This window comes from Rhinolophus ferrumequinum, chromosome 19, assembly GCF_004115265.2.
Source record: "Rhinolophus ferrumequinum isolate MPI-CBG mRhiFer1 chromosome 19, mRhiFer1_v1.p, whole genome shotgun sequence".
Classification (NCBI taxonomy): domain Eukaryota; kingdom Metazoa; phylum Chordata; class Mammalia; order Chiroptera; family Rhinolophidae; genus Rhinolophus; species Rhinolophus ferrumequinum.
In genome coordinates, this window is record NC_046302.1 from 23,615,623 (window position 1) to 23,638,171 (window position 22,549).

The 22,549-nt window shown below is 34.5% G+C and overlaps 1 protein-coding gene across 1 annotated transcript in view; it reads right to left on the reverse strand.

Moving 5' to 3' along the window:
• The window catches only part of CDH2 (cadherin 2), a 210,346-nt gene that overhangs the window by 51,819 nt on the left and 135,978 nt on the right, over positions 1-22,549 (reverse strand). The window contains exon 3 of the mRNA XM_033087476.1: positions 1,092-1,318. Coding sequence (XP_032943367.1) covers positions 1,092-1,318 — 227 coding nt within the window. The remainder of the gene's footprint in view (positions 1-1,091; positions 1,319-22,549) is intronic.

Genomic DNA, 22,549 nt, shown 5'->3' on the forward strand with positions numbered 1-22,549 from the left:
TAGCCATTAGTCCTTGCTGCTTCAGTGAAAATATCCAAGCTAGTTTGCTGGAACACGGCAAATCATCAACAACAAAAGCAACTCTTCACTCGATTAATTACCGATTTCTCACTTTATATCACCCAAATGACATGATTCCCCTTAATAGTTAATAGTTTAACCAATTACATTTCTTTAATGGAAGTCCAACATGGGCATAGAAGAAAAATGATATATTTTCCTCTGATATATTTATTCAGATTTCATTACAGCTGTGTATATCACATTTACAATTAAATACCAGAAATGAATGCGTGTATTCTTGTCTTTCACAATAAATAAATACACACAACGTAATAGTCATAGTTCATAAAATCATAAACTTCAGAATATGAGTATGATGGCCCTTCATATTAGTTTCAAATTAATTCATAGAAGTAGATATTCAAACGAGTCATGTTAACATAACTTTACTGAAGAAGTTATTGTTTCTCATTTAAAATTCCGAATATGGTGACTTATACATAGTAAGTGCTCAGTAAATGTTTGTTGAATTGCATCGAACTGTACTTTGTTGGATCCGTGTCTTATTTATTTTATCTTGGCTTATAGCAATTTCCACCAGAGGGAGTATATCATTCCTAACAGTCACGTTGGTGGTATAAATAATTCATACTCCCAATTGATTATTAAGGGTCAAGACAAAAACCCAATACTCCTTGCCAGAAATGCTTTCCTTTTACTACTGTAAATCTGAACTTCTTATCTAATAAATTTGGCTGGCGAAATCTTGCAAAGGATTGTTTATTTTGCGGTTATACTTAACAGCTTGTAAAGCGTCTAAGAAATTCAAAAGTACTTCTAGTTTAAGTTATAAATCTCAAAGTGTAAACAAATCTTTCAAATGCAAGTTTGGATTGCTTAAAATACACTTGGTCTAAATATCTCATAAGATTAAAAATACAACAAAATACTACTGAAACAACTGAAGTAGATAAAAATTTAAATATTGGGCATCCACAAATGTGATATAAAGCAAAGTATATATTTAGTTCAAACCGTATAAGCTGATTTTTCAAACGTAACTTCCAAACCACATGTGGATACTTTACCTTGACTGAATCTTCAGGTAAGTTTGGCTTGAGGCTCAGTTTCACCGCTACTTGCCACTTTTCCTGAGTCTCTTTGTCTTGGGCATATATCAGGAACTTTGCATGCTCAGAGGACAGGGGAAAACTTCTCACGGCATACACCATGCCATCTTCATCGACCTTAAAATCTGCTGGTTCACTGCTTTCATACTGTACTTTTCTCTTTCCATTGCAGTTGCTAAACTTCACTGTAAAAGATAATACAGAAGTCTAATTTTACTACAAAAGCGAAAACAATATCCAGGTCTGTATCCTGCTTTGGTTAAAGAATGAAATGTAGTAACATGAAAAACAAAAATTTTATTTTGACATTATTAAAGGAATGTTTTCATACTAGAGAATATCAGATGGTGGTTCTGAGTTGTCCCCAGCATCTTTTTGTTCCAAAGCCTTCCTCTCCCCTTCACACACCCCTGCATCCTGGGCCCTCAGGGACATCTGCATCTCCCCCAGGCCTCTCACAGATACCGCCTGCCACTCCCTAATAAAGTCCTACTCATCCTTCAGGTCCCAGCTCCACAATCACTGAGATAAAACAAATCCTTTGCTCGGGTCTTCGTGTAGCAATCTGATCTATACTGCCACAGCCTTATAGCCATGTCTGACACTCACTGTGAGAGGTACTTCCGAGCAAATTTTCATAGCTATCTTGTATACCCTGCTTACTTCCTGGCACATAGTCTTAACATACAATTTTTGAATAAGTGTTTAAAGGAAGAAAATAATGGCATTTATCAATGTTGAATGCCCACTACGCTCTAGAATTACAAAACCTATGGTAATTAAAAGGTGAATGATTTGCAATTTTTTTATTCCTCAGGGTGCTTATAATAGTTCTAGGAAGCAGTAAGTTTTATAAATTTTCAAGCAAATGAAAATAATGATGTATCTCAAAATAAATTTTCACTAAAAATAGCTATGTCTTCAGAGTAGAAAAAGTAAAAAGATTTCAGTATTTTAATTATCTCTATCTTACATAAAGTTGAAAATGCTTTCTTAAAAGCAATGTCAATCAGCTTATGTCTCATCGGATAACAAAATAAAAGTCAAACCACATACTTATAAATGTAGACCTAGACATATTCAAACAAAAATAAATTTACAAAATAATGAAAGTATTCTGTAAGGAAGACTATTTCTTTGAAATCCTTAATCACTCCTTTCAAAGAAAAATTCTATGGGAATAGTGTAGAAGATCAAAGAAAAAACATTTTTTTTTTCATTTGTGTAAACATGTCATGTTATGGCCTGACCCCAATTATATAGGAAACATTTTGGACTGCATTAATCGGTACACAATACGAAATATAATCATATATACATTTGGCCATTTTCAAAGATTTAAGTAAATTTTTTTGAACTCCCGCCCTACATATTGAGGACAATTCTTTTGTTTTCATTAATATGAATTCACAAGACCAAAAATAACAGGCATACTTATTTCCCTAAGTAACCATTAAATCCTTGATAACAGTAATAAAATACTTTACTGAAATATTTTCCACATAATCCTACATATATCATCCTTCATCTTTCAAACATTTCAAAATGAACATAAAAAGTTGTATTTCATACTAAATTATGTTAGACCAACATATTTTGTCTTTGGAGTAGAAGTATCTCAAAAGATACTTAATTACCCCATCTTATAGGCCGTGTAATTTAAAAGTGAAAAATGGGAATCCTTTCTATAGAACAATGCCATCTACTGCTTATCTTTTGTTGAAGACAACACAATGAAAAGCGAAATTGTTTTGAGGAACTTGCTGAGAAATCAAAATATAGAACTTTTATCATCTTTTTGTATAAAAGGTATTCATGATACTTACGAATACATAATCTGGATCAGAAAAAATAACCTTCTGTATTTTCTTGTTCACTTTTACCACTCTAGTACTAATCCTCATTAATACACACCTAGATTGTTGGGTCTGCCTCCTAGGTGGTCTTCTCCTTGTTCCAGGTTACTGCCTACACACTCCTAGACTAATCATCCGCCACGATTTTCTCCTGCCTGCTTAAGATCTGTATTATTGTAAGTAAACTGTAAGTACAATGTTTTCTCAATCCTTGGTTACTTGGTTTCTTTGGTTTTCCTTACATCATGTTCTAAAATCTATTCTGCCCAGTCAGACAGATTTCTTGGTCATTTCCCACCTCACTGTGGCCCACACCCTATGCCTCCCTCTTTCTGGAAGCACCCCCACGCCTCCCATTCTCGAGAAACATGCCGTGCCACAGCTCTTCTCTAGGCCATCTTCAGGAGAAGAGTCCACTGAGATATTCTTTGGAAGACAGAAGCCTATGCTCTCATTTGGGAAAGCTCTGAAATTTGACTTGTATTTATTTTCACATTTCCTGTCCACAGAAACACATATTAGCATTTTGTTTTTATTATAACAGTAATTATAATAAATAATGTCTAGTTATGAATGGCTCCATATAACTAGATCTTTTCTCTGTAAGCAGACTGTGTACTCATTTTGGCTTCGTGATGAGTCTTGGCTCTTTCGTTTCCAATGACAGTTACCAGTGATCGGGACAGTATAGACGTTCATTAAATATCCAGGTGCCAATTACATTGATTAACATCTTGCACCTTTCCAAAACACTAGAAAATCTTCAGGAAACTAGAAGTATGCCCAGCCTGCTATAGCAACATTCAGCAACAACAATAATAATACCCCCAAGGACTTCAAATAATTTGGCTTTGAATTAGGTTGTTGGTAGTGAAAGAAAATGAACTAATATTTGTTGAATGCCAGGCATTGAACAAGATACTTAAGATAGGTTATCAACTTTAACCTTAACAATAACCTCCTGAAGTGGGAATAATCATTTTGGTTATTTCTGTTCTATAGATGGGGAAAGGGAAGTTCAGAGAACCATCTATAGCCATGACTGTTTGACTCCTAGTCTTTCCCTCTCCTACAAAAGCACAAAGGATTCTAACTACCCTCATGACTCTTAAGTGATTGTAATCGACACGTTTAACCAACAATAAAAGTACAGAAATGACAAAAAGGTGTGATAAATGCTTGTGAAGAGAATAATGCCACATTTAGATCTCTGAAAGTACCAAAGTAAATAGCATATTAAAGAGAAATTCTTAAATTGGAGCCTACGCTAAATGTCTCACTGAGGGGCGTAGCTGGAGTCCCTTACTGTGTGGTGTGAGAGTATTAGGCAGGCAGCAGAGGGAAATTCACGCTCACCATTATTGTGACTGACTAGTCTCTTAACTTGGATTCAGGTTTCTGAATGATGCAGGGAAATCAAGAAGGAGGCCTTTGAAAAAAATCTATTAGCAAAGAAAAAAACACACTGCCTTTTCCTCCAAAGGGTCACTGCACATCCTATGAATGAGAAGTGGTTAACTTCAGAGTCCCACAATGGAGAAAACACTAGAGGAAATTGCACGAAGGTCAGTTATTTAAAGTCAATTAGTTTTTCTATCACCCCTGTGCGACCTAACCTATAACCAATATGAATTGGTTTAATATATCCGTTATTAAATTGTTTGGGGTTTTTAAAACAAACGCTAATTCTCATTTGCTCTAATATTAAAGTAAGCAGCATTTGGGTCATTATTCAGATTTAAAGAAATGTTTTGTATTACATAATTCCCTTTGTATATATAACCAAGGTTCTAACTGAAAATCAGTCCGTTGCTAACTAAAAAAGTTCTCAATGAAATACTAGTTCTAACTTCACCCTGTGGTTGTGGATTAATGCATGTACAGTGCCTGGCTCACAGTGACATGCTTCATCAATAATAACCACGTCTTACTGTTTTGAAGTCACAAGTTAAAAGACTTACTAATTTCAATGGTTGTTATGAACTGAATTTTATTTCCTCAAATTCCTATGTTGAAGCACTAACTCCCAGTACCTCTGGATATGACTATAATTGAGATACAGTTTTTAAATGGTAATTAATGTTAAATGAGCTCATACGGGTAGGCCCTCATCCAAACTAACTGGTGTCCTTACAACAAGAGGAAATTTGGACATAGACATGCATTTACACAGAGGAAAGACCATGTGAGGACAGAGCAAGAAGGTGGCCAGCCATCTGCAAGCCATGGAGAAAGGTCTCAAGAGAAATCAAACCTGCTGATACCTTGATCTTGGACTTCCAGCCTCTGGAACTGTGAAAAAATTTCTGTTGCATCCCATCTATAGTATTTTGTTATGGCAGCTCTAGAAAACTAATGCAATGGGTAACACAAAATGAATTCCATTTTTAAATTATTGGCCAATATTTATTGCCTGTTGTTTTGTTCACTTATGACTTAGATGTAGCTAGGAATATTTTCTCAAATTTGCCAAAATTCACTTCCACACTTGGACCAAGAGCTAAAATGTACTCAACAGGTTTGTTTTTTTTTTCTTTTTTTTTTATAACAGAACCTTGGAAGTTAATGGGTAAAATAAAAGTAGAAAAGTGCTGTTATAGAATCCTAGTTACAGCACTAATATATTCATAACTTAAAAATTATATTTATAATCTATAGCCTTTCAAAGATGTTTCTAGGACTATGAAAAAAATATATGTACAAAAAAATCTGGTGAAAAATAAACAGGAGAGAGGATAGAAGCCACTTGGAAGAGAGAAAAAGATATCTAAGGGAGAAATGGTTGAATTATTTAAATTATGAAAGTTAGATTTAAAATTTACTTTGAAGATGAGAAAAGTAAGGCAAACATCATAGACGTGTGACTCTTGTGAAAGAAATATATAGTTCACTGGAGCCAATCTGCTTTTTTGTTTGTTTGTTTGTTGTTTTTAGTAAAACATTTTCTTAATGAACGGTAGGTAAAGAACTCTCAGTAACAAAATGAATTAAGATTTTCAATTTGTCTTCCAAAACATAAAGAAGTTTTACTCTTTTTTAATATATGGGGTTTTAAGGAAAGGTGATGATTACTTTTTTAATTAAAATACATTCTTAGCAGTGAAACTATTCTGTATGCTACTGTGATAGTGGATACATGACATGCATTTGTCAAAACTCATGGAACTGCACAACACAGAGTGAGTGCTAATGTAAACTATGGGCTTTCATTACTACTAATAATAAATTGGTTGTAACAAATGTGCCACAGTAATGCAAAATATTAATACAAGTATCCCCCACTTTTGCAAAGTTCAGGTTCTGTCACTTTGCCTTTCTGAAAGACCTACATTAGTACCTGCTTTCGCTAACTGCAAGAAATCTGAAGAGGATTTTCGCTTTTACATAAAAGGCAAAAAGTGAAAATAATGTTCAGTGTTTGTTTTGCAGCGAGCTGTCACTGAGGCAGCAAGCACCTGGAGCAGCAAGAGTGGCCCGCCAAGCTCCTCCCCAAGGAAGTACACTCAGATCTCTGCATCAAGTACCATAGCTTTGGACTCTGTGAGCATCTTTGCTTCATCTTGATTTGTTTTGTGCATCTGTTAGCAAGATGTGTCCTAAGGTATGGGAAAAGCCTAAGAGCACTCGTAAGGGTATTAATGCTTAGCGTAAAACTACATAATTAAGCATTTGGAATGTGGTGAATGAAGTAAAAGACATCATGCATGCATTGAACATGCCTGCTTCCATCATTCCTACTATTTACGAGCTGAGAGAAAGAATCTTGAAAGCTGCAAAGTTAATATTGGTTCCGCAAGCAGCAAAGTAGTGTCCTTTAGTCAGCATCCCGTAATGGAGAAAACAGAAAAATTCTATTGCTTGACTGGATTGATGGGTGTACAAAATGGGGTGTGTATTTATCTTATCATTCCTGATTTCACTATACATTAGTGTTATTATAGGTTTTATGTGTTATTTGGGATGATTTGGTAGGTTATATTTTTGGGTGTGGGAACACTCTAAACTTTTTCCATATAAATTAATGATAATTACTTCTTCCCTTTACACCCTTTCAGCTTTAGAAAGGTTTCATTGGAACACTGTACTTTTGCATAGTGGGGGAAACATGTAGTAGGAAAAACTTCTGAGGGGAGGAGTATGCAACTCTCTGTGCTAATTTATTCTGTAAACGTAAAACTGGTATAAGAAAAAAGTCTACTAATTTAAAAAAAAGGTCCATACAAATGATGGTCTAACCTACAATATTATTAGATATTGGAAAGAAATTGATCGTTGTCAATATCCTCAGTCTCTCACAAACATGAGTTCTATTACCTCCAGGTGGTAGTAGTCGGAGCTGGATAATATAACTGAATCAACAGCTTTACATAAATACCCTAGGTATGGAGTTGGTGTTTCACGAAAGTCAAATATTTTATAAGACGTATATGAAAAAGTTGAGATTCTATCATTTTAAAAATAACCAAGGAACTTAACTTGGAATATTTTTCTGACAGAACAATCTTCCTTACATTAAAATTTTAATTTTGCTTAAGTGCTCAGATAACAAAGTAGAAACTCCAGAATTTCATAACATAAAAGGATATAAATGTCTTTAGACAACGGAGAAAACAGGTTTGATCCAGTGGATTACTCAAATTTAAAACAACTCTACATACAATTAAATGCCTGCGGCTAAAACCATCGTAATATTAAACAAGAAATGCATTCTTAGAGCTAATAATTATTACATAGTTTATGTATATAATATATAGTTACTGTGTTCTAGCCAACATGAAACTTTGATAACATGATTAATACAAAAATAAACATCAGGAAAAAAATTATTTTAAAGTGCTTTTTTTTATCCTTAAAGCAATACCTCAAATTAATGTTAACTATAAAACCATAATATCCTTATAAAATATTAACAGAAACCCACAGATCTTCCATATTAAATGTATGAGCAGTTTATAATACTACATAAACCATATGAATAAAAACATGCAAATACATATGGTTTATAATTTTTGCTCAAGTAAAACCACATATTTAGAAACAATTATAAGAAACACTGTAAAAGACATTTGTGCCTAAATATGACTTCGACTTTTTAAATTGTTTTTCCACATTAATTGCTATTTATAAAGACATATTGGGAAACATAAATAGTTTCACAATACTCACAATTCTCCTTCCATAGGCACAGAGTAATATTTATTAATGAACTAGATGTCTATTAATGAAGAAATGGGAAGGAAGAAGATAGGGAGAGCTGTCTCCACAGGAGTATTTCACAACGTTTTTACTTATAGATTCCAATGAAGAATGATTACTGAGTGGAAAGTTTGCTCATAAATCTGAAGCATCTGCTTAGATACTCCTTTGACACCCCAGGCCCTTTCTGAGTTTAAATTTGAGGAATAATTTTTCCTAGAACATTCGTAGCCATTCCAGGCTCTAGGAGTCCTTTTCATACATGCACAATATGATATACTAGAGATAGTTTGAAAATTTCATATGGACCTTGCTGAAAAAAGTTATTACATTTTCTTTATAGCATATAATTAAGAAAATAAACAGAGTTTTAGAAAACATATTTGCTATTAAATATACATAAAAATACTGTTCATTGCAGCATTATGTACAGTAGCCAAGATAGGGAAACCGAAGTGCCCGCCAATGGATAAATGGATTAAAAAAATGTGATACACACACACACACACACACACACACACACACACACGGGGGAATATTTTTCAGCCATAAAAAAGAAGGAAAGCCTGTCATTTGCAACAACATGAATGGACCTTAAGGTCATTATGCTAGTGAACAAATACCATCTGAAATCACATACATGTGGAACGTAAAACAAACAAACACACACAAACAAACAAACAAACATCCCTGAGTTCACAGATACAGAGAACAGATTGGTGGTTGCCAAAGTCTGGGAGTGAGGTGGTAGGCGAAATGGGTAAACGGATCTAAAAGGAACAAATTCCCAGTCATAAAATAAGTAAGTCCTGGGGATGTAATGTAACACGGTGACTATAGTTAATAATATTGTATTTCATATTTGAAAGTTGCTAAGAGAGTAGATTTTAAATTCTCATCACAAGGAAACAATTGTAAATGTATAGTGATGAATGTTATTAACTAGACTTATTGTGGTGATCATTTTATAATACAGTTGACCCTTGCACAACATAGGTTTGAATGCACAGTTTCACTTACATGTGGATTTATTTCAATAAATGAAACAGTCAGCCCTCCCTATCCCTGGGTTTCACATCCGCAAATTAAACCAACTGCAGATGCAGAGGGCTGACTTGTATATATGCATTTTTCTACACCATGTCATATAAGGAACTTGAGCATCTGAGGATTTGATTTTGGTGTCCGTAAAGTTCCTGGAACCAATACCCTGTGGATACTGAGGGGTGCGTAGTTAAGTTTTGGGGAAGTCAAAAGTTATATGCAGATTTTCAACTGCATGGTGGGTGAGTGTGTCAGGGACCCTAACTTTGTTCAAGGGTCAACAGTATACACAAATATCAAACCATTATGTTGTACACCTGAGACGAATATGTCAATTATGTCAATTAAAAAATGAATATAGTTATATGAATAGAGCTTGTTTTCACAAAATAACTATTTATAACAAGTTTTATGATTGAGATATGAAATTCTTGATAATTGCCATCAATGAAAACTTTAACTCACAAAAGTTGATGGTTGCAAATGGTAGCACAAACTTCATCACTTTCCCTCCAACTGACAGAAAGTTCTTTCTTGTCATGAACCATGAGAGATACATTTAATAATTTCATGATCCTTTTCTTATGAAATTAAATATAATGTTAAAATACCTTATTGAAGTGCAAGTGCTTTAAATTTTTTCATATTAAGTATTTTAAAATAATAAAACTTTCCTTCAGGTATTGCTCTGCCAATAGTTTTTCTTTAGGATTTTAAACATTATATCAACTACATATCCATGTGAATTATTCCCGTCCTTTACCCAGAGTTGAATTTTTGCTTCAAATCCATAAATTCTGTGAGTATGCGTGGTATTTCTTAGTCTTTGCAGTTTTCAATTAAGTTCATTCAGGTACTCCAAAATGTCAGTTAAATAAGCAATTTTTTCAAGCAAATAACTATCCTTCAACAAATCTACAGTGAACAACATTTGAATACGCAATCCATTTTTCTTTCCTTTTTTTCCCCATTTTTCTATTAGCTAATCAACTCTTGAAAAAATGTGCCTTTGGGCAGCTTGTGTACTTTGGGATATATCAGCAAATGTGGTATTCTAATTCGTTATCTTTGCATAAAGCTGTAGCCATTTATTTTCATGATACCAATTTAGGTGGAATTACGCTTTATAATCAATCCTATATATAAAATGTACACAGAATCAGGGCTCTCAAATTAAACTCTTGATGTTTGTCTTCATACCATTTATAGCCTTTATACCTTCATGCCATTAGGGCCAGAAAATACGACTCACACAATGTTTGCTTAACATCCTGTGTTATTAAAGTATTCATTTGTACCTCTGAATATGTAATTTACAGAAGTTTATTCTGGGGTTTCAATTTGCAGAACAAAAAATGTTCTTCAAAGATTCTAACTATTGCTATTCACTAACATTTATCAATCCCTTAGAGTAATTGACATGCAATGGTACCTTTTCTGATTTAATAATCTTTTTTGATTAGTGCTGTCACTATATGTGTGATATGCCATCACTCCCTCTCCTGAGTGCATTATTCAAAAGTGATTCCTTTTCTATTTCTTATACTTCACTGGTGCCCGGTATACCATCAACGATGTATATGTAGGCTGGTAAAATGAGGAATTCTGCATTTGTGTGAGGCATTTTAGCTTAAAGCATTAAATGTGACATCTTATAAACGGCATTTAGAGCTTGATCATATAATGCTATACTTAATCTCATAAAATAATTTTCTCACTTTCTGCTTAAAAGAGTCCAAAATTCTGCCTAAAATGGCTGTTTTGGTTGCCCACAAAATTTGTCCTGAACATAGCTTCACCTCTGTATTAAAGAATGCATTTAAACCAAGTGTGAGAATAATTATAAGGACACATGAATTTTAATTTGAGGGAGTCATTATTATATCACCTAATTAGTATCTTAAACATTTGAGGAGGTTCATGTGACTGATGTTTTTCCAGCTTTTATGCAAATTATCCATTGTATCGGGAAAGTAAACATAAGTAAAAATGAAATCTAAAGATAAAACAGACCTGCAGGCATGTATACCTTCACATAATCTATTTGTAAATAATATGTAATATGTGCAATATATAAATAATAAGTATTATGTAATAATATAAAATATACAAATAAATATATGAATACAATATGTATATATAAAATATATTTAAAGTCATTTACATTTTTAAAGTACTTTATAGTAAAGCATATAAAAGCTTAAAAAATAAATATAGCAATCTAAATTAGAATCTTAAATATTCATGTTTATTTAATAATTACAAGTCTAAAATAGGTACAAAATATAGCCATTATTTCTATACCTGGATAATTAAAAAAAAGCATTTTGAAAATAATCAATCTCTAGAGCTTACAGTCCTTTTAGTAATTTAGTAAATTTTATGTCCAGAAAAACCAATTAATTTAATTCTAAGGAATTCCTTTTTAAAAACCTATATAAAATTTAATATAATATAGATACTCTAATTCTAAAAACCACACAAAAATTAATTATTGGTTTTCATCAAAAATAACACTTTGATTAATTGCTAACCTTAAACTCCAATAGGAAGGAAGGCACAAAGCAAAAGAGAGGAAAAAAGGAAACGACGAAGGAAAGAAGAAATAAACAATTGAGAAAAATCAAAAATATTAATGATTCTCTGGTACCTGACAGAAACATAAAACAACTTATACTTGTATTTTAGAATGAAAAAGTGAAAACTGTGGCAAAAAATACAAGCCAATTAAATTAAAGTAATAAAAGTAATGCTTGCATAAAATCCTCACGTAGGACAAATACATTTATAAAAGTAATGATTAGATAACTGGGGGGAGTCAGTGGGAGAGGAGACATTTGGTGCTTGCTCCATGGGTGACTGTCAATGAGATCTGGGAGATGCTATGTGGAGAGTTGGGTCTAACAAGTCTTACTCAGCAAAACAAAAAATAAAAACTTTCAGGAAGTTTTTAGAGAAAGCCACAAAAGAACATTCAAATATAATTTTAAGCGTTGTGATTTAACTTATTAAAGTGTTTCGTTATAAAAATACTTTCACATTTTTAGCACTATTATAAAGTTCAACCATGCGTGTCTGCAGCCCACCCGTACCTCATTCTTGGCATCCTGGTTGGAAAACCCGGACCTATTTTGCCATACTGCTGAAAGATTAAGGCTTAGGTAGGCATTGCTAATGGTCACCAATATTCCCAGTTTCTCTCCCCTTCCTAGACATTCAGAAAGATGACACTTCTCATCTCCCTGGACCTTAGGCATGACCACATGTTTTGCTTTGGTCTTGAAATGATGACATCACTTCCCAGCAGAAGCATTTAAAAGTTGACACCCTCTTTCTCTGTAGTGGAAATTATGAAAGAAAGTGTTAAATGAGGGCAATGCAAGATGGAAACCCCTGGGATGAGTGAGCCGCCCCACAGAGCGCTGCCCCAGAGAATCACCTGCTTCCATAATGCACTCTGCATGAAAGAGAAATTGTGAGGGTTAGGCACAAAAGACTGATGGTAATTGTTAATGCGGCACGTTTGAGACTATCATGTTTGATAAGGCCTCAACTTGAGTGACCTAAAACCCTCTCAATGCAGTAGAATTAGGATGAAGTGTCTACGAAATGAAGTGAAATCAAACAGCGTAGATTAAATTCGTAAAACAAAAATATTTCTTATTCTTAAAAGTCTTAGTGCTTCCCTACAAAAAAAAAAAAAAGGTTTCATTATAATGTTCTCTAAAATGTTATGAAATCTATGAGAGAAGCTGTTATTTCCTTTCCAGGGAAAGTCATGTAATATTTAACTAACATCTGTATAAAAGTTGCTACAAATAAAAGAAAGGAATAAAGAGCTATGATACTCTTCTTTGATATGAAATTGAAAAAATCAAAACAAGCAGTAGGGATAATACAGAAGAATGATTATGGCATGAAAAATATGAAATTTAGATTTTCCATAGTCCAATAAAGCTGTGCATACAATTTTATGTATTACACAATTGAAAAAGCAGTAAGGTTAGTTATTGCATTCTCCTTTGTATGCACTCTAGTAACAAACAATTTTTAAGTTGTCCTTCACTTCATGGATATTTTTCCTCTAGGCCATGAAATTCAACGAAAACTTTTTCTTTTGACAGAATCCAATGAAAAATACAGAAAATTATAAGTGCTCAGGAAGAATTATTCTTTCTCTGAAAAGTATGCCCATTAACAAATTACACTGAAATATCACTCCCTCTAATTAAATTACTCTTACAGAGCACAGGTTGTATAGAAACTCTTTTTCCCAATTGTATGGTTATTATTCTCTGAAATTTGATGCAATTTAGTTAGCCTTATATTTCAGGCTACTTATGTCAATAAAGAACAAATCCCAATTCCTAATTTTTGTAACAGCTCTGTTAATTTTTAAAGAAAGAAACAGTTTTTGTAATAAACTGACCTGAAAACAGAAATTCTTCTTAATTGGAGTTTTCAAAAACACTACTAGAAAACAAACAAACAAAAAACCTAAACTAAACTAATCTTGTGTCTAACTCAATTCAATAATGTGGCCTCAAAATGTTCCACAGAAACCAGAAAGAATGAATGTCTCCCCAGAATGCCCAACTTAATAAGACATGGGCACACCAGGAAAAAATGGATATTCGATGTTTGATGAAACTTGAATAAAAGAAAGAGGTATAAGGAATGTCGTGTTCATTAAACAGATTAGCCTTACTGGTATGACATAACATCACATTAACTGAAATTAAAGTCCATTAAACTATTAAACTATTATGTCCCAAACCATTTGCTGACAGTAAAGTTATAAAATGAACAGAGTAAGATTTTATCCTAAACACTTTAGAAAATTTAAGAAATATTTACATCCTTACTCACTATTAGGAGAAAAAGATCGTAGTCATATATGAGGAAATAACAGTGTACATAAAACAGCTCTCGAAAACTTACCATAATAATCCATAATGCAAAGTTCAAAAGCTGAATTACCAATTACTACTGTCAATTCCCCCAAAAGATGTATCAGCTCATTAGCCACTGGAAAGAACTTTGTAAATAGCAAAGCTGGACTTTCTACAGAAAATAAACTATAAAAAGTTAATAAAAAACAATTATGAAACCCCATATTACATGCATTATTTCTAAAGGCTGTCTACGTTTTCACACTAGCAATATGATGTGTATTTAATATATGCAGAATTCCATAAAAATTTCATCAATGTTACTATTTATTTCATAAAGCCAGAGGAGTTATTCAAAGCAATTACATAAATTCCCTAAGTTGCCAATGAAATTTAAGTAGTAAAGCAATTAACAAATTTGACATAAATTCAATTCATGCATTATTACTTGGGAAACACCACCATATAACCTGGAAAAAATATGGCCTCCCTGTTCCCTTGTATGAGGTGTGATCAAACAACACAGTGAATGTTCAAATAAAATTTATTATGGGGGCAGCCGGATGGCTCGGTTGGTTAGAGAGTGAGCTCTGAACGACAGGGTTGCTGGTTCGACTCCCACATGGGCCAAGGAGCAGCGCCCTCCACAACTAGATTTAAGGTGACAGCTGCAGGAGGGGTGGCCAGATGGCTCAGTTGGTTCTAACACGAGATCTCAACAACAAGGTGGCTGCTTCAATTCCCGAACGGGATGGTGGGCTGCGCCCCCTTTAACTAAGATTGAAAACAGCGACTGGACCTGGAGCTGAGCTGCGCCCTCCACAACTAGATTGAAGGACAACGACTTGGAGCTGATGGGCCCTGGGGAAACACACTGTTCCCCAATATTCCCCAATTAAAAAAAATAATTACAGTAAAAGAAACACTGACATTAACCCCCCTCAAAATACTCCCTCTCGTTTCAAACACACCTTTCCCATGCTTCTTGCCACTTTCTGAAGCAGTTCTGAAAGTCCTCTTTCATGAGTGTCTTTAGTTATGTTGTCATGGCTGCCTCGATGTCCTGAATCATTTTGACTTTGGGGAAGAGCCAGAAGTCCCACGGTGCCAGATCCGGTGAATAAGATGGATGAGGACACACCATGTTTTTATTTGACAGAAATTGCTGTAGCAGAAGTGATGTGTGACACAGAGTGTTGTCAGAGAGGATGAAGTAGACACTCACGAAAGAGGACTTCCAGAACTACTTCAGAAGTGGTAAGAACAATAGGTAAGTGTGTTCAAAGTAAAGGGGAGTATTTTGAGGCAGATTGATGGCAGTATGTCTTTTAATGTAATAATTATTTTTTAATTTAAACATTCACCGTATTTTTTGATCACACCTCGTATTATTGTCTCAGTACACCATTATCCAACTTTTAAAAGAATTATTATATGAATCCTCCAAAGCTGCTCTAGGAGCATGAATGTCTTCTTCCAACAACCTAAACAGATAGTATGTCTTAGATCCAGTTCAACTCTGATTTACAATATATAGTCACAATGAAAACAAGAACAAGTAATCTATGATATATAATTTAAAACTGGAGTAATAAGGGCTATTTAAAGATTACAGTATTTGATTTACACCAATGTACAAATATATAAGTTCTAATACTCTTTTTAAATGCCACTTACTTACATTTAGAAATCACATTTTATGCTTACTAAATTATTATAGTGTCCAAAACTGCAGTCATTTCAAAGTGCAGTCATTAGTTTAAAACAAAAAAAAATCCTCTTCAAAAGCCCAAAATGAACATCTACCTCTGTGAACACACCGACTCAGCAATTTCAATAGATGGGCAAAAATCTGCTACTTCAACAGACAATAATAATAAGCCTTATCCTCACTAGTGGTTGACATTTCCTCTTGGAGCAATGACTGTCCTTTCAGTTCACCATCCCCATTAATGCTATCAAAGTGAATGGGATTAATTGCAATACTTGGCCATCTTAGGTACACTCCACATCGTGTGATTTACCTGGACATATCGTAGGTGCGAGAGTGTTCTGGCTGGGAGCAATAATCTCATCCCACCCCTCCCCAAATGCCACTCATTATCCAGCTCCTAGGTACACTCATGCAGGGTCAAGGAATCTTTAAATTTTACAGAGATAAAGATTTTGCCCATTTAATTTATCCGTGTAAATGCACGAGCGCCTATATTACAATGTTTTCATTACATTCATCAAGATGATGTGACGGCAAGTAGGCTGTACACATTTGCTTCCAACTTAGCATTTCCCAATCGGTATGTATTAGCTACAATAAATTGAGTATCCTTATTCTGTCCTGATAAGTAGATGCAATAAGCAGACTCGTCTGACATGTCTTTTTGCTTAAACATCCCAGTGGATACTAATGTTTTAGGACAATAAAACCTCATTTTAAAAAGTTCACTTAGAGTAGATATTTAACTTCTAGAAGCATAAAAATGAAATCAAACAATAGATGCAAGTAATTGGGACAATGACAGAAAAAAAACATGCAGCTAAATGGGAATGATGAAAAATCTATTATATGTGAATTTTTCATTAAAAAAAAAAAAACTTTTTAAAAAAAGAGGGATCTGAAAACCGAAAACAGAAATGCAAGCTATGAAGGACTTGCAGATAGCATGGCATGGCACAGTGGGTCCATGTTTTTGATGTACTACTTTGCTCCAAATACATAACAATAATAATAAAGAGTTAAAAGAAAACAAAATAAGACAAAATCTAGGCAGACTCAAAAATATGATGAATATCCAGAAATGGACTTTGTGTAAATTGCCACCTGGATGGGAAGCAAGCAGGGACAATTGGAAGTTCAGTGTGAAGGTAAAGGGGCTTGAAGGTGAGAGGAAATAGGGTACAGCATCCAGGGTGCCAGGTGACACCAAGGAATGGGGCTGGGGTTGGGGCTGGGTTTGTGCAAAGACACAATGAGAGGTGAAAACCAAAATCCACCTCACAAGGAGCCTGAAACCCCAAATCATTACACAACAAAAAATCTAATTCTAAGGACAGCTAACAAAATCAACAAGCAGAACCTAATATACTCCAAATGAAATTAATTTCAGGGAACTTTCTTCCGGTTCTCCTAATCCTACTGGCCACTCCTTCTCCATCTCTGCAAGATGCTTCAAGGTTCAGTCTGGGGCCTTCACTTCTCTACATTCTCACCCTAGGTGATTTCAATGAACCCAAAGGTTTTAAAAAACACTTATGTAAAGATGAATGGTGAATACGCCTACGTACGTACAAACCTTGACCTTGACAGTTCCTGAGATGCTATATCCAACTGCATGCTTGATACCTCCACTTGGATAACTAACAAGCAACTCAAACTGAAAAAGTGCCAAAGCCACATTCTTGATTCACTTTTGTCCCCCCAGCAACAAACTCCATGGTAAACAGATTCACATCCTCATCCAAACTCTCAGACTACAAGTCCAGGAGTTGATCGTAACTCCGATCTTATTTCAAATGTAATCAATTTGAAAGTCTTGGCAGCTCTACTTTCAAAATGTGTCCCCAGTATGGCCATTTCTCATCACTTCCACTGCCACCATCTAATCACCAGCTATTATCTGGAGTGAATCATGGCTAGAGCCTCTAACTGGCCTATCACTTCCACTCTTCACGACACCTATAGTGGCCTTTTAAAAACATAAATCAGATTCTGCTCAAAGGCTTGCTATCACAGGGAGAACAAAATCTTTAGCAAAAGCCTTTGACGCTGAAACCTCCTCCTCCTGTTTTCTTCTAGCCCACTGGGTCACTGCAGTCCCACAGGACGTCTTATGATTCCTCCAATAAGCTAAATTGATTCCTGCCTCAGGCCCTTTCTGTATATTTGAAATTTATACAATGCAGGACTGGGGAGAAGAAAGAATAAAAAAGAAGAGGAAGAAAATTTGAAAAACCGGTAGGAGATTCAATCAACCACCCAGGTAAAAGATTTTTATGTTTGTTTTGGTCTTGTATAGGCTTTATGGTCAAGGTTACCGTTTCTTAATTTTTCTTTCTTCCCTTCTTTTCTTTACATGTCACTAGTATTCAAGGGATGACTGGAATTGACTTTTTCCAGTGAAACCAGAAAATGAATAAACCACATGTGAGACTCTTTTTACTTATTAGCTGGTTTGACTAGAGACACGTAATATACATCATAGAATGCATAGGGGAGGGATTTAGCCTATTGTGCATCTTAATAAGAGCTAAGAAAATAGAGAGGCAGCAAACAAAAGTGTTTTAATTTTTGCAATCTAGTAATTGGTTTAATGACCATAACTTGTAGCCATGGCTGAGATACCATGGAGTAAACACAGTGTGAGCTCTACTGCACCACACAGCCTCTAAAACAACACTGGAATTTGAAAACTTGCAGAAGGAATGAACAAGTTCCAACGAGATACACCCTTAGTAGTAATGGACGAGACCAACAACAGTACAGCAATGAGCCAATGTTCATTCATATATGCATTAAGTCTCTTCAAAATTGGGGACTAGTGAAAATTACCATAAAGAAACTTGTGGGCTCAGCATCTCAACCACCAGTTATAACGCTGCTTCATAACAATGTGTATAGGATAACTCTTACTATAAGGAAACAAAGGACAAAAGCGGATATTGCACCCACTTTCTCAGATCCAACAACACAAGTTAATAATATCACGTTAACTTCTTTTCTGTGCATTGTGTGAATCCATCTACCTATATATAAAAGTTTAGTGTTTAGCAATATACTCTGAACAGAGTAAGTAGTCAAATATTACTCTCATCACTGCTGTTTCCAAGTCGGGAATTCAGAATGTTTATGATGTCATTTCTCATTTGGATGTCACCTACAATGACCCAAATGTTTTCATGTACTTTTCTGTTGTTCAGACAATGGTTTCCCACCTTTACACATAGGAAAACTAAAGACCAGAAAGTATGAATTACCTGGTCACATTAAGAGTGGTGGCACCGAGGCCAGAAGTTCCTGTGGTCATCCCGAGAGGCATCCTCCACCACATTTCAGGACCAAGGGAAATTTCCATTTCTCGTCAAACTGCCCACCGTCAATGAAAATCAAATAATTCCTAGGCTACCAATTAATGTGCAGACAAAAATGAATATAGCAAGGTCTCTGATCTCTAGGAGTTTAAGTTTAGGAGGACAGGCCTTCACCAACAGGAAAGTAAAACGATATATAACAAGATGAGCATGCTCTTGAGAATTATGCTTGAAGGGAGGAAAGGAACCACTGAAAACGTAATGGTAACGGCCGCTGGCTTTTGATCTGAGCAGAGAAGGATGAGCAGGATTCTAACAGGCTGCGTGGTGATAGGCGCAAGTCACCAATGTCAGCAATAATGGGACACAAAAACCTGGCAGTGATGGTGTCTTCACAGGGGCCTGAGTGTTTGTGTAGAGAGCTGGGCCCGTATCAGCACAATTGTTCCCTGCTCAGTGCCTTTGTTAAGGATGAGTATTTGTGAAGGATTTTTTTCCTAAGGCAAAATTGTTTGGCAAGTTGTTTGTAGGACATAATATCTGTGTGGGGGAGGGATTTTTATAGACTAGAGTCTCTTATTGAGAAAAGCAGTCTCCAGGTAGACCGAAATCCATTAGGCTGAAAGAAGAAATGTCAACATAGGCACAAACTAAAGATCTAATTACTGATACACATGAATTGGTTCACAGAATTTAGGGGCAGCATATGTGTGTAACATGCACGTCGGACAGTAGGATTAAGTGTTAAAATGTAAATGCCATTGCAGTTTTTATAAAAAGGGCTCAGCAATTCCCCCTTTCCTGAGCCCGTGGGTTAGACCTATTAATATAGACCACTGGTGGCACTTTTTAAACACAGGAATTATTCAAAAATACACAATATAATATGCAAGATGTGATTACCAAGACGTGGGATTGATTCCACATATCACATAGAAAAATCAGGTTCATTACATAACAAGCACGCCTTGTATAAATTACAGTCCAACCAACAGGGGCCCTAAATATGCACTTTAATTTGGGATACAGTACAGAAGTAACTTCATCTAATGAGATGAATTATTAATAAAACTAGAAGATACTAAAAAAAACCCTGCTTGTATGAAGGCCAACTCTAATCTCATGTATATTATAAGTAATCTTCCGTAAACAACACTACCAGTTTATACACAATTGAACCATAACCTCAACAAGACTGACACGGCATCCTTTTCTTTGAACAGGAAGAAATTGCCCTGATAATGAGATTTTTATTTTTTTCTTGCTTGGTAAAATAAAATAAATAAGCAGTAGACTATAGCCAGTAAACTCAGTTCTAGCTGTGGTTCCACGGCGTGGAATCACTCTTTAAACCGCTTTGGATCTCATTTCTTCAGCTGCAGTCTGAGGAAATCTCACTCAATGACTGACTGCTACTATCTTTGAAAGAACTAAAAAATTTGCATACCCATAGTCTAAAATTCAATATTACAACAGGTCCCCGAGTGAATATCACCACTGAAGCTTATACTCAAGTTTTTTGCTTTATTTTTGTTTATCTTGTTGTTGAGCAGGTTTTAAATAAAATACAATGGCTTTTCTGGAACAAAAAGCAAAGGAGAACTCCTATAGGAATAAAATTGTTTCCATGTATTTTTCTCTAGTTTTGAAAAAGCAACAAATCCCAAAGCCAAGTTAAAACCCAAACATCACATTCCATATAATTATAGATGAAAAGGTAGCAACAGCTACAGTAATAAAAATCACTGCAATTATTCAATGGTCACTCTTCAATCAATAGATTAACAAATCACACTGGCATTAGTGAATTATAGTGTATAATCTAGGTGCTTTTCTTTTGCTAAAATTTGTATGTTAATCACAAAAAACAAAAGAAGCTCAAGTTACTCTGTTTGAAACACAACTCTTCCTAGAATAGACCAGTCACTTTCTTTCTATGGAACAGACTTCAGTCATTTATTTCATCACTGAGGTGTCATAATGAGTATAAATCCTTGAAGATCAAATAACGCTGCCAGTACTTCAAGTTACAAATCTATTCTTCTCCTTTGAAAATAATGAATGTCCATGAGAAAAGGTAAAACTCCAACTTCTTTAGAACTGTACTTTAGAACTCTTTCGTAAGGAAAACAAAATAGTTCTAACTCTGGAAAATAAACACAGGCATTCGAGACAACTAGGATATAATCATGATTTTTCTTAATTTATAATTTTGATGGGATAAATGCTCTTCTGGAAAGATAAACTGAAGACCTACAAAATTCCTTGGAAGATAACATGTCAAGAAGACCAAAATGACTCTACTTTGGGTTTAAGTTATGACAGAAAATGGGCTCCTTTAACTTTTACATGACATACTTTCTTTTAAAAGTTTCTAATAAAATACACTCAGTTATTTGTTATAAAACATGCATTCTCTATTCAGTTCTTATCATAATAGCCATACATAAGTATTCTACTGCAAGTTTTGGTTTTTAATGCGGAGCATTCTTTTTCTCAGGTTCAAAGTCACTTTTCTAAACAGCCTATTTTATATGCACACACTGCGTTTTGATAATTCTTTCATGGATTACAGTTTAGACTTTAAAACAAACAACTTTTCTGAATACCTTATTGTTTTTTTAGGTGGTTTCAAATCCCTTGATGTTTGGCAAATTTTTACAAAATTAATGAGGTTAACCTTCATCTTTCAGACTTGCAGTTACTTTATGTTAACATAGACCTCTTAATTAAAGATGACTCATAGTCAAGGACTTTGAAATTTCACTTTACTTTCAAAAAAATCTACCAAGCTCAAAGTAGATCCTAGGAAACAGAGATGTGACACTTTCTAATCTTTAATACATTTAGGCAACTAAGTACAGGTTAATCCCACTTAAAATAAATTAGATTTATGAAAATATAGACATCTGAACTAAAATTAAAAGAGACAGTAATAATATTTTTCATTTTATAAGGTTACTTTTTGTAGTGGCATGATATTCTGCCTTCTTACTCTTTTCTGTACCTGAACATATATGGCTTACTACCAGAGAGGTGCTATGTATGACATGATCTAGAAATATAAAAATGAACTGGGCAAGTATTCTATCCTCAAGGGAGTCTCATCGAAAAATTTCTCTAACAATTTATGTGAATTGAGATGAAGATTTACATAGGGAATTAGGCCAAGAAATTAAGAAGCTGAAGTTGACAGTGAAGAATATAATTAAATAGAGTATTACAAAAAGTATAAAGTTTTGCCACAAAAAAAATATATTCGCTTTGCAAAATTTTAATTTACTTGCAATTTGTAGGGAAAAAAATATCTACTATATACAGAAAGGGGAAAATACCTCTTGTTGCAAAGTATCGCCACCTGGATTTGAAAATTTGTACCTTGTTTTGAAATACAAATGTATAA